Raw genomic sequence first — 13,276 nt, forward strand, 5'->3', positions numbered from 1 at the left:
GGTGAATTAAATGTTTTTGGTAAACCCAAATCTCTCCACCCAGTACTTTGTCTCACTTAAAAAAAGTTTTGGTTTGACCTGATTTTTCCTCCCTAATTTTTCAGCTCACACCGTTGGAAATAACAGAGTCTACGTAGGTTACATCATTCGTGAGGAATCTCCTCTCATCCGTCTCCAAATGAATAACAACAAACTTTCAAAAAATAATTGAAGTTTTATATATATCCCTTGGCCATTCAGGTGGTATAGCTGGCATGAGACATAGGCATTTTAAACAGCTGTTGTGAATCTTAAGTATAAACTTCCAGCCTTTGGCACCGCATGAGGAAATTATGCATAGGAATTTACCTGCTTTCCCTCACAGCAGACAAAAATTACCACGTTTAATAGCCCGAGAGCGGATGGGAGAGAAAAGCTTTTTTCCTGAGTGACACCCACACTTTGTCTGGTCCTTTCTGCTCCATTGGACGAGCAGGATCAAGCGGGACTCTGGGCTGTGCTGGGACAAAGGGCTCTGCAGGGGGCATTTACAGCTACACTGACATATACACACCTCTTCCTCCCTCATCAGTACATCATAGAGCAATTCAGTGCCCTAAAAAAGTACCACCACTACACACACACACATTTTCACCTATTACAAACTTATTTTTCAAAGGTAGGTATGGTAGCATAGCATGCTCTTAGAGACAAATTCACATGTGTTTTCTGTTACTCAACCTATCCCACCTTGGTTTGCTCAGTCAGCTCTTCCTTGATGGACAATCCCTGCTAGACCAGCTTCTCCAGCTGGAGGCTGGAATCTCATTCCACTGCTTTTGTCAAAGTACAGAGACGCCAGAACATTCTGTGAACCCGGGAAAGCTGATGGGCGTCCTCGGGGCAAAACACTGCCCGCAGCACAATGTGCATGCCTGTCAAGCCTTGTTGCAAGACTGGTATATACTGGGCATTTGCTTAAACCAGGCCTAATTTCCACCCTGCTGTGTTTCCACATGCAAAGGTAAACTACCAGTTGCAAAGACCAAGATGATTCAAGGTGGTGGCAGGGTTGAGCCGAGCTCAGGCCTCGCAGTGCTTTCCAGGATCCCTCCTGAGCTATGCTCTGCTCCCACGTGCATCTCCCCACAGACACACCAGGTTTACAGGCACTAGAGCCTTAACTCTGGAAGTCATGGGTGTAAAAACTTGGCCTCATCTTCTCAGTACTGCGCATCAGGACAGCATCCCTTCTCTGGACTTCATTATTTTTGACCTGATTGCTTCTTCCTCATCGTGTTTCACTTTGTGACATTTCTTGGAGGGATGTATCAGCTATGCTCCCAGAAGTTGATATTAATTGTGCAGAAATCATACACACTGGTGTGTAAGAGGTGAGGTAGTTGAGGGAATTGATCCCTCTGCATAGGCAAGCTTTGGGCAGGTGCAATCATCCCCCCGCACAGCTACAATTGCGAATAGGATCCTGGGAGAGGCTTCCACGCTGCTTCACATCTGCAAAAAGCTCATCTCTAACTGTGAGCCTGTGAATCAGCGCTATGGAGGTGATCCCAAGCTAAACAACACTGCAAGTGAAACCCAAGAAAACAAGCACCAAGTTTCATGTGGTCGTGCTCCTGAAAGACAGGTTGCCAAAAGCTGACTCTTGGCAAGAGAGGCAGATCAGGCTCAAATGGGGCAGACCAGGCACAAACGCAGCAAGCAGGTGCAGCAATCACCTGGTTTTGCAGCGTGGAGCTGCAGCGGCACCTCCATTTGCATCAATGAGGCAGAGGCAGAACAAAACTACTGGCTGTCGAGCAGCAAAGACCACAAACTTGGTCAACAGCTGACAGCTCCATGGTCCAGGAAAGGTCCCTTGGTGAGCTGGAAGACACCTTGCAGAGGTACTCTACATCTCCTCAGCCTGTGGTGAGCCTCGTTCACGTCATGACAGTATCGTGATGAAAGGCTTGTCCTACTTGGACCAGACGCAGAGCCCAGCTGAACTTTGACTGCCAACCCTTCGCCACCATGGGAGACCCACCACCTGGAAGGTCTCACCGAACAGCAGTCTGGTTTGTGCAACACAATCAAAAGTATTGACAAGAAACTTCCCTGGACTCACAAAGCTTCCCTCCTAGGATGGATTCACGTTTTGGCATGCCCAGCAGTGTCTGCACCTTCATGACAAAGCCAACCATGGCATCACCAGAGTGTGCCACTACCTGATCTCAGCTATGAAAACTCTGCTACAAATCACACTATTTCTGACAAAGTAGCTACACTATGCTTTTATTAAACCCAATTAAGCAGCGTATTTGTTTGAAGTGTGCCCACACAGAGCTCCACATACATTGATGCGATCAGTTGCTTCAAGCAATTGCCTAGCGTTACACCTCTCACTCTTGAGGTTATTTCCACAATAGTAATTAAATCCTCATTAACAATTTTCAATTATAAAGTAAATCAGATGTAACAGCCAACACAATCTCAGCTCATATCCAGGGAGCCCAAAGACTTTCTGAAAGGAACAAATATTAAACACCACAGACAAGCTGCTTCTTTAGGTTGCAGGTCAGCAGAGAGTCTTGCCCAATGGGGATGGTGACAACCACATGCAACCTCTGGCCTCACCACCAAACACAATCCAGGCATAGAACCACCACAGGCCTGGTGGCTGCAAGCAAAAGGCTGTCCGTACCTGTGCACATGATGGATTTTCCCTATTTCCGGTCATTTCTTGAAGTCTCCTCCCCAGAGCACCCTTTTGTTCAACGTGAAGGTACTCTGAAGGAAACCTGGTGTGAACGATTCTCATCTTTGCCCCTGCTTTTGTTGTTGTTAATAAAGCCTAAAGAGCAGATGTTCAAACACAAACACTCCATGCACACCATTCTCAGCCAACAAACCTGATGGCACCTAACCCAGCTGAGTACCACATCTCCTCACCACGCCAGCTTTTCACAGCCCAAGGAACCCACCTCACGACTGTCAGGTAAATATTCTTGTGGACCCATAACACAAGTATCAGAGGCCAATCTGCAAACCCAGTGGGCATTGTGGGACAGGCAGCAGATCCTCCCTGGTTGCTCTCAGCCTCATAGGTGATCCCTTCTGCCCAGTCTTTGCCAGCATTTACCACCTCCACCCCTTTGAATTTCCCTGATGGCAAACCAACCCTGTTGTTCTGACTGTGAAACCGTCAGTGCCATGGCCCATGGTGATATTTCAAGGAGAAAAAAGGCAGCCATAAATCCTTTCTCACGCTGGAAATCAAGTGGGTTTCTCCTCTCAAAGGCACCAACACAGCGAATCTCCAGCCGCTCCCAAACTCCCACCCCCAGCGCTCCTCTGAACTTTCCCCAAATCTCTCCCACACGAATCAATCTGAAGGCAAAGCTGGCAAAGCCTTCCAGCCCCCACCATGCCATTGGGTCCTGCCTCCCCGCTGGTCTCCAGCTGCACCAGGAGAGCAGCTCCCAGTATATTCACTGGGAGAGGAGCTGCTGGGGTGACCACCTGTGTTTACCTGGGGTGGAGGTGTCACCTGTAAGGGTGCCCAGCTTTCCATGGAGTGACCCTGTTTAGCACTGCTCATTTTTCTCCAGGCTTGCGAGGTTTGGAGATCAGTTCAGATAAGCATCCTCAAGCTTGCACGCTTATCTGCACCATCTCCCAAATGGCTTTGATCTGCAGGGTTTGGCTGCAGTTCTCAAAGTTAGCTTGAGAAACCTTGTTCTGGGGAGAGTTATTCTTCTGATTAACAAGAAAAAAGCTGAGTGGCTTTGAGCATTTTTAGCCCTGGCTTGATTCAGGGAGTGTAGCAATGTCTGCACACTGAGAGGGAAAACTCAAGTGAGCACCTCCCTACAGCTAAAATGTGAGGTCAGTTATTTCATCCCCACTCTCTGGCTAACGTTGTCTCACCAACCAACTGTGGGTCAGATTCACACCATGGAAGAGACAGGGAGAACCACAGAATCCTTTTGGTTGGAAGAGACCCTTAAGATCATAGAGTCCAATCACAACCTAAATCTAGCACTAAACCCCACAGGGGGCAAGGGAGGGGGATTTGGTTGGTCTAGGGCTTGTTTTAAAAGACACAATATTGAATTAAATAGCTGAAACAAATAGCCCCTCTCAAAACCTCCAGTGAAGGAAACGCAAGCCACACTTGTGCTTTTGAGTCAGATGCTAATTTTCCAGTTTACCTTCTGCTTGGCCCAAGCTTTAGGAAATACTCATTGGAATAAAAAGTATCAAATTTAATTCCTGCTGTTGAAAAACACCAGCGTGGATTCCCCCACTCTCGGCCCTTCATCAGCCCATGCGAGATTTCCTCCTTGTGGGAACAACGGGGCAGGAGGAGGAAGACGGTATTAAGGAAAAGGAGGAATTACACAATTAGCAATGAAGGTTGTACTGGGGTAACTACCCCAAACATATCCGTCTGCCCTCATATAAAAGATGAATATGCATTAGAAGAAACACTGCTCAGGGAGGGAAAAGAAGTGTGAAAAGCAAAAATATGTACATGAGTTTTAAATAATTTTTTTAATTGTTGAGGCAGTAATACTTGGTTCATGGAACTGCAATATACAGAGAGGTGAAATAAATAGCTTATATATATATAATATATATAATATAGCTGGTTTTAAAATATTCCCTTATCATTGGTGTACTAGGTCATCTTGTAGTCACTTGAATGTAGTTAGCAGCATTCTCCAGAACTGAGCATAATGCAGGATCACGGAGCCGTGACACCTTATGTCATCAGAAAGGTTATAGAAGATCGATGTGTTGAGAACTCCACAGAAACTCAATCACTGCAGTACACACCATCTCGTCTCGGGCCGGCGTGCAGCAGACAATAAATAGATTACTGCAAAACTGGCACTTTTTGGGGCAGGGTGTCAGTAACTTTGGGAAACAACTTTGGTTTTCTTTGGTTTTATTTTTTTAATTTTTAATAATTACTTTTTTTTTTTTTCCCTCTGGGGATATGCTTGAAAAGTTGTCCTTTCCAAAAAAGCGAAATAAGCACCTGTGTGTCATCAACAACAAGAAGTCAATTTAAATAGAGCAGTTCATTTTGTTTTTCAAGTCACAATAAATCCCTTACAGCTTTTCCCCAGCGTTTGCCATCTAGTCTTTTATTACTTTTTTTTATTTTTATTTTTTTTAAACACAATGTACAAAAATAGAGCTTCTTCCTTATTTTTAATGTAAAAATATTCCTCTGGTGCTTTTTTTTTTTTTTTTTTTTTGTGGTTTATTATTGTGACACTTTTTTGTCTATTTTTAACTGGGGTTGGTGGGTCGTATTCTCTTAGTCCTCTTGGTGACTGTTGTGTACTTGAAAGGTTTCTGTATCTCCACTTGCCCCTTTGGGTACCTCTTCATAAAATGTACATCTTGCTGGTTTTCCCGGGTCTTGGGCCCTTTCCGTGGCCTCCCTTTTTTAGTGAATCCAACATACCAGCCTGAATATTTTGCTGACATCAGTGCCGTATAGTTGTTTTCTAGGACTTTTTCAATGAAGACACACTCCTTGCTGGTGCCATCAGGCTGAAAAAGGAAAGAAAGAAAGAATTCATTAGACAAATGCAAGATCAGTGACCAAAACCCAATTTGGCACAAACAAAATCATCACATCTGGACCTTGTTTTTGGTTCAAACGCTGTTAATAGGAACCGTAACAAACATCAGTTTAAAGAGAAATGGGTTTGCAAAAAAAGCACGAAAGCATGAGGTCATAATTTCTTTTTTTTTTAAACACTGCTATCCAAGGAGAGTAAGAAATTACAGAGACAACAGTTAAGTTTATCCAGCCCAACTCCTTCGATTGCAAGCAAAGCAAGACATTTAGCTTTATTTTTTTCCCATTAGGAAAGGAGGATGAATTGAACTCATGCCAGGGAAACATCACCCTGAAACAGAAAAAAAACTAAAAAAGTCAGAATCTCATACGGGTCAAACAGTGTTGCTGCTTCTACCACTTACTTTTTATGTTTTCCGAAATACCTTATGGGCTTGCATCCCTGACTACCCCAACCCCACTAAAACGGTTACAAGCCTTAGTCTAAGCCTTTCCAGTGCTTTGGAAACTCTCACCACAGCATCCCAGATGTGACAACCAGCCAAGGAACCACGCATGGAGCTCTGGGGATGAGCAGAGTGGTGCCAAAGGGTCCTCACCTCACTCCAGTCCCCAAACACAGCTGGTGATTTCAGAGTTACATCAAACATCCAGGGCTCGGCTCCTGCTCGCACCCCTGAGCCGCACCCATGGCACAAAGGGCTGTCTCCCTGGACAGGCCGGCATCCCACCCCTGTCCCCATGCCACTGCAGCAGTGCCCTCAGCAACCAGACCCACCACAGCTCCCCTGCCAGTGCCCGGTTTTACACCTCTGCTCTTTCAGGGACGGGTTTTGGTTGGAAAAGGGTTTCATTTCCGGTGGCCCAGGGCACGTGGTCCTCCCTCTTTCCCCACCTTTCAATCTCAGCCTAAAAGAAGCCACCCAGAGCTCAAGTACCTGGGTTAGGCAACCATGTCCCTAAATCACCGAATCACATAGAATCCCAGCCTGGCTGGGCTGCAGGAGCTCTGCAGATCCCCAGCCCCACCTGCTCACGCAGGGTCACACACAGGTGAGTCCAGGGGGTTTGAATGTCTCAGAGAAGGAGACTCCACACCCGCTCTGGGCAGCCTGGGCCAGGCTCTGGCACCTCCCAGCAAAGACGTTTCTCCTCATGTTCACATGGAACATCCTGTGCTTCAGTCTGCGCCCGTTGTCCCTCATCCTGTCGTTGGGCACCACGGAACAGAGTCCATCCTCTGACATCCTGGTCCATCCTCTGACACCCACCCAGAGATATTTATCAGATCCAGCTTCCTCAGCCTTTCCTCGTAAGACTTTCTTCCTCACAGAGGGAGCCAGGATTAGATGCAGAGCTGGAGGTCAAAAGCTCCTGAGCACTGCTCCCCAGCCAACCTCCAGCAAAACATCCACCCTGCTGGGACTCTTTTCTCAATGCAGCCTCAGGCAAACCCACCTGCCCATGACTGCTGTGGGCTGAGAGCTCCTCAACTGCTCATTGGTTGGAGATGCTGGAAAACAGGGTATATTTGGCTTCTGTGGCCAGGTTTTGGTAGCGGAGCTACAGGAGTGGCTTCGGTGAGAAGCTGCTAGAAACTTCCCCCGTGTCCAACAGAGCCAATGCCAGCTGCCTCCAAGATGGACCTACCCTCGGCCAAGGATGAACCCATCAGCAATGGTGGTAGCACCTCTGGGATGACAGATTTAAAGGGGGAAAAAAAAAACCTTATGCAACAGCAGCTAGAGAGAGGAGTGAGAATATGTAAGAGTAACAACTCTGCAGACACCAAGGTCAGTGAAGGGAGCAGTTAGTGAAGAACTGCAGCCCGTGGGAAGGACTCACATTGGAGAAGTTCATGGAGAACTGTCTCATGGGAGGGACCCCACGCTGGAGCAGGAGAAGAGTATGAGGAGTTGTCCCTGAGGAGGAAGTAGCAGCAGAGACAATGTGTGAATCTGTGACCATAAATCCCATTCCCTGTCCTCCTGTACTGCAGGTGGGGAGAAGGCAGAGAAATCAGGAGTGAAGTTGGGAAACAAGGGGAGGGTGGTTTAAGATTTTTTTTTTTAATCTCATTATCCTAGTCTGATTTGATGGGTAATAAATTAAACTAATTTCCCCAAGTCAAGTCTGTTTCACCCATGATGGTAACTGGTGAGTGATCTCCCTGTCCTTATCTCAACCCATGATCCTCCTGTTATATTTTCTCTCCTCTGTCCAGCTGAGGAGGGCAGTGATAGAGCAGCTTTGGTGGGCACCTGATGTCCAGCCAGGCTCAACCCACCACACAGGATTCATCTCAGCTTGGAGATCTAGACTAACAGACCCAGAGCTGGATTCTGGACACAGACAAGCACAGTACGGAGCATCATACAGGACTCAATCTAGTGCTTGGCAAAGCCAAAGGAAGGATTTCCATCATAGTATCAGCCCAGTTCAACTCCACGCTGAAGTCAAATCATGAGTTTTTCAGTACTGCAGGCCTATGCTTACTGCTATGCTTACCATTCAACTCTCTCCATGCAAACTAAACAGTATCAGATGCTCTGATGGAGATGCAAGATGGGAACCATCAGGTGCAACAACCCAAGCTGGAGTCACACAGGCAACAAGAGGGGAAAAGCATCACCATCACCAGCCTCCTGGACCAGCCATCCCTCCCTGGCTTAATACCTTTAGCAGAGCTTCAATTCTATTGGTGCAACAATGTGTGATGTTTACCCTAAAATCATTAATGCACCATCCTGCCCAAAGGTTTCATTACCACATGTAGGTCCCATTAAGAGGGACATCACAGCAACTTCTGTATCAAGAATGTTAATCCAGGGTCTGTGATCCCTACATGTGCCCCCTCTACGTGGACAAAGCCAGCTCTGCCGTAGGACCAGCAATCTCCACACCAGGCTAGGCACAACGGTCCGAATTTCATCATCAACATTTGGAAGCTCACAAACCCATTAATGAATGGCAGAACTGGGCAAAGCTCAGTGGTTGCAGTTCCTGGGGGGGTCGTTCTCCAAGCCCTGGGTTTGATCAAAGCCACATGAGTGGGGAAGGGGGAAATCAGTTGCCACCACGGGGTTCTACCAGGTTTCAATGGGAAGCCATAAAATCAGCCCCAGGTTTCTCAGGGCTCAGCCCATTACAAACCCTTCTCCAATGAATGGAGAATTTTTAAACAATAACATGGCTGAGTTTCAAATCCACCCAAATCCAGGTGCTGATGAACCGACCGGATCCAGACCGCAGGGGAAGCAGGTAATTGGAGGGGCCATTTCCCACACATTCGTGGAAAGGTCCTGGATTTGAGCCCTGACCTTGTTGCTAGGAGAACTAAGGCATTTTCACGCAATTTGGGAGGTTTCCATTTGTCCTGCAATGTCAGGTTCTCATGGAAAACGAAGACTGGAATGAAAAGAAAGCGTGCATGTAGGAGGGGGAAGTTATTCTATTAATAACAAAAAAGTATTTACTTATACCTTCAAATTTGCCAACAGAGCCTAAGACGGAGACAGGAGGTGGAGGAACAACAAGGTGCAACTTCGGGCCAACCTCAGGGCTAATTTGAAGTAAACAAGGTGCATGAGATAAAAGAACTTTGTTCTGGAAGAGGAAGAGCTAAATGATTTGGTAAAATGAAATTACAGTAACATTTACAAGTACCCTGAGATAAATCAGGATAAGGACCTCGCCTCTCCAAACAGAGCATTCCTGTACGTGCTAAGACACATCAGAGACAGACAAATTATTCTCAAATACTTACAAGTTGATTTTACAGCATCTGTTCTAATCCCCAATAGAATAAATCACTTGAACATGTTATTTACACCACAGAGAGCTGGACCCATGGTAATCTACTAGGGGAAAATGCAATTTATAAGGGTTTACAATAATTTTTAAGTGTGACCTTGTTTTCACTAGGTGTCCATCACTTAGGGTCAAATCATGTCCCTGATTAAACAGCAGCAAAACACTCACTGGGTCTGTCACCCATCCTCTTGCTCCTCCAAAGAGAGAAGAATGGAAGAGGGACGGCAGATGGCTTTGGGTGAGCATCACTCCCTGCTCCTGCCTCCCCAGGAGCTCCCAGTGCAAGCGCCCGCTTGACGATCTGGGGCTGCACTCTCTGCCGCCAGCTGGGAGATGCTGCCAAGCCGCATTTCACACATACTTAGCTGTCAGGATGCACCTTGCAGAGCGCTTGCCCTTCAAAACATGAAGGTTTTATGTTTTGAACTGATTCTTTATTTAAAGACAAGTTCTTGAGCGCCTCAGAGCTGTGCAGGAGCCACTTGGCCCAGTGCAATGGCACTGCCACGTGTTGGGGGAGGACTCGCATCCAGTCCCGCATCTCCATCACACCCCCAGAGCAGGGCAGGCACAGGTGATGTCCCACACATGTGTGGGGAACAAGCTGCTCCTGCGTTTTGCTCACCACCATCCCACAGGCAACGTTTCCAGCCAAGCTCCCTGCTCGGAGCAGAGCGAGAGCTGTCACACAGGCACAGCTCTACTCCTCTGAGAGTCATGGACTCTCTTCAAGTCAGCACCTCCTTGGACCTGTGATGAGCCACCCCCAAATTGCCAGTTTTGCTCCTGGGAGCTGCTGCCTGGCCATGCAACAAGGCTGAGCTACCGCAGAGGTGACAGCCTGCAGCTCAGTTCTTTGCGCAGAAATAATTCTCAAATAGGGTTAGAGCTGCAGCAGCTGCCCAAGGCTCCCACTTGGGAGATATCTCGAGCATGGGACTGTTCATACACCACTGGCCAACTCCATGTGGAGCTGGAGGAGCTGAGCTGGAGCCAGGGGCTCCCTGAGTGCCCCAAGCTTACCGAGGAGCAGCACCAGATTGTTTGCGCAGAGCATTTGGTGACAGGCTCTCCGGTATTAAACGTGAAACATGTTGAACTGACAATAAAAGAGAATTAAGTGCCAAAGCATTTGCTGCTTCTACAATTACACTCTGGAGTGCTTTGGTGCTCCTGCTCTCCTTTTTTTATGACCCAACTTGGTCTTATTGTAGTTTGGCTTTCTCGTTTTAAGTTCTCCAAATGGAAAGGATCAAAGGGCCCTTTGTTGTCATAGCAGGAGCGCTCCTCTGAGCACGGCATTCCTGGCACGAACAGCTTGCTGCTAAGGGGGACCTCGCGGCTGCCCCTGTGCCACCAGCCGCAGCCAAAGCATTAGCAGGTGCAGCAGTCGCCTCCGCCTTCTCCCCATTAGCCTGTCCCACTAAGCCACCTGAGCAGCTTTTTATGGGAAAGGGAGGCCAGGGCAGGTTTTCTTATTTATGCTTCACAAATCTGGCTCAGTGGGCACCGGTAAATCCAAACTTCACTCGGCTTTTACGGCAACAATAAGCTCACGCAAGCCGCTCGGTTAACACTGTGGTGCAGGGAGAGATGCCTCCAAGACTGAAAGGTTTCTCTGTTTGCAAAGATCAGGGCACAAATTAAGCCCTACGAGTGATGCTGTGTTAAGCTGTTGTTAGTGAAGCTTATGTAAAACGCTCCCCCCCCTCCTCAAGCAGTGCTGCAATTAGAAGCTCTCTGGGTCAGGCACCTGAATGTGCTGGTGATGCGCTGCAAACAAACACCAAACCGTAGGAAACACCACTATGACAACCCAGGAATGCTGGCTTGGCACAGAGCACAGCGAGACTCAGCAGAGATGACTCTCCTGTCTAACTATCACCTCTCCACAAGTCCAGCCCCCTATCCTCACAGTCAGATTGTGGATATACCAGCTCTCCATACAAGAAGGATCACTTCTCTGTGCAAGGAAAGAAAGCCCAGTCTTCCTAAAAATCCTGGAGCAGGGAAAGCTGCCACTGAAGCAAAAGGTTGCCAAGAGGTGTGCACACCTAGTTTTTTTGCAATGAAAACCCCTGAAAATGGACCTGTTCTGCATCCCTCCTTTCCCCTCCACAGACAGACAGACAGAGGAGTTTCCTGAGTAACTAGTAAACTTCCTGCTAGATCTCACACCAACCCCAGGCACAAGGTCACCCACTGAGCTCAGCAATTATTTCAAAGGCTTGCTGCAAATTTCCCTCAGATACTGTCACTATTATTATCAATTCACACACTGCATTACACAGGAGAAATCCTGCCCTGTATTTCCTAAATTTCAGAGCAGTAACAATGTTTAAGTCTTGGGTTATCAGGAGATGTGTGGCCCAGCAGCCTCAGTGAGACACTCCTGAAGCATCCCCACTTGCAGATCAAGGGCTGGTGCACCCAGTGTCACTGATGTGCCCTATAAAGCTCTAAAGCTGTTTACACAGTGTGTACCCCATGACGTGGGATTTTCAGGAAGCATATTACTTCTATGTGCTTTTGCACAGGCTCAGCTCAAGGTCAGAGCTCAGACTCACTCCACATTTCTGGCTCGGAAAATCCCGAGTTAGGGCAGGAACGAGTTAATGTCACACCTTTTAGAACTGTCACCTTGCCCCCTTCAAAGGTACACCTTTGAAAGGTAGGTCAGAAAATGTGACAACGAGGTGGGTACAGCAGCCACCAGAGCCACCAGAAATATTAATATTACCCCCTTGCAGCACAGCAAATCTGAGTGCTCTGGCTCCTGGTAAGCTGGACCCAGTCATCTCTGTGCACTTTACAGGCATTATAGGGGCAGATCCATCACAAGCATCCTGATGTTCAGCATCTTGGATCTATGGCAAGGCATCCTCATCACAGAGACACCTCTTGACCCAAATGCACATTCTTGCTCCTCTTAGAAAATCAGAAAAGCTGCATCTATAACTGCCAAGGGTTACTCAGCTTCATGCATGTTTCCTCCAGCTCTCTGGCCTCTGAACCTGCACAATCCTCCGGGGAAAATACTGAGTAGTCATGATGGGCAGTTCAATAGAAGTGTCTGCCAGCACAGCGTAGAGGTTAATTATGTATACAGGACATCTAAGTGAAGCCAGGGAAGAAATACAAAACTCATGCAGGGGAGATTGTCAGAAGAGAGGGTACATCTCCATTCAGAGACCCAGTTTCAAAGCAGTGTTCCCCATTTTTGCACCCACCTGCCCATATGCACTGGGGGTACATCCCAAAAAATGGGTACAGCCTTGCATGCCTGAGATGGGACCCATAGGCTTTGCAGAGCCCTGTCCCTGTTTGTGCTGGACACAGAGCAAGCTGCAAGAACCAAGGAATGAAGAGAAGCATTTAAAAATTTTGTTTCCTTCTACCTTTCATTCAAAAATTCCACTTTTCTAATAATACCTGTTCAGGAACCCTCACACTGCTCTGGAAGAGCACTTTGTCCCAGGATGAACAGGCGGATACAGAGATGAAAAGGGATGAAGCAAGCCAGGCTGAGGCTACACCAGGATGTGTCTCCTAACTGGCTCCTTCCATCACAGGCACAGTTACTGCCAGCAGGACGGCACATATCTCTAATTAGAGAAAACGAGGTTGGCTGCAGCTGGCAAAATGTACATTTGTTTAATTGAAATTCCTAACTGCTTCTCAGAGAACTATGTGTACTTACTATTAATGATAGGAGTCGTCAATCACTTCTTAAATGACCTTTATGAAACCAATAGAAAATGTAGGAAAATTCTATTTAAGTCAAAACCGTGGGTTTCTTGCAATTGGAAGGTACTGCTTCAGGAGATGTGAAGGAACAGGCAGGTTTCAGACATGACATCTGAGCACATCTAAGACATCTAC

The 13,276-nt window shown here is 47.2% G+C and overlaps 1 protein-coding gene across 1 annotated transcript in view; it reads right to left on the reverse strand.

Moving 5' to 3' along the window:
- Positions 1-4,728: 4,728 nt before the first annotated feature.
- Positions 4,729-13,276, reverse strand: part of FGF18 (fibroblast growth factor 18) — a 72,147-nt gene continuing 63,599 nt past the window's right edge. The window contains exon 5 of the mRNA XM_080353007.1: positions 4,729-5,550. Within this exon, the coding sequence (XP_080209133.1) occupies positions 5,284-5,550 (267 nt within the window). The 3' untranslated portion in view covers positions 4,729-5,283. The remainder of the gene's footprint in view (positions 5,551-13,276) is intronic.

This window comes from Nesoenas mayeri (assembly GCF_963082525.1).
Source record: "Nesoenas mayeri genome assembly, chromosome: 14".
Taxonomy (NCBI): Eukaryota; Metazoa; Chordata; class Aves; order Columbiformes; family Columbidae; genus Nesoenas; species Nesoenas mayeri.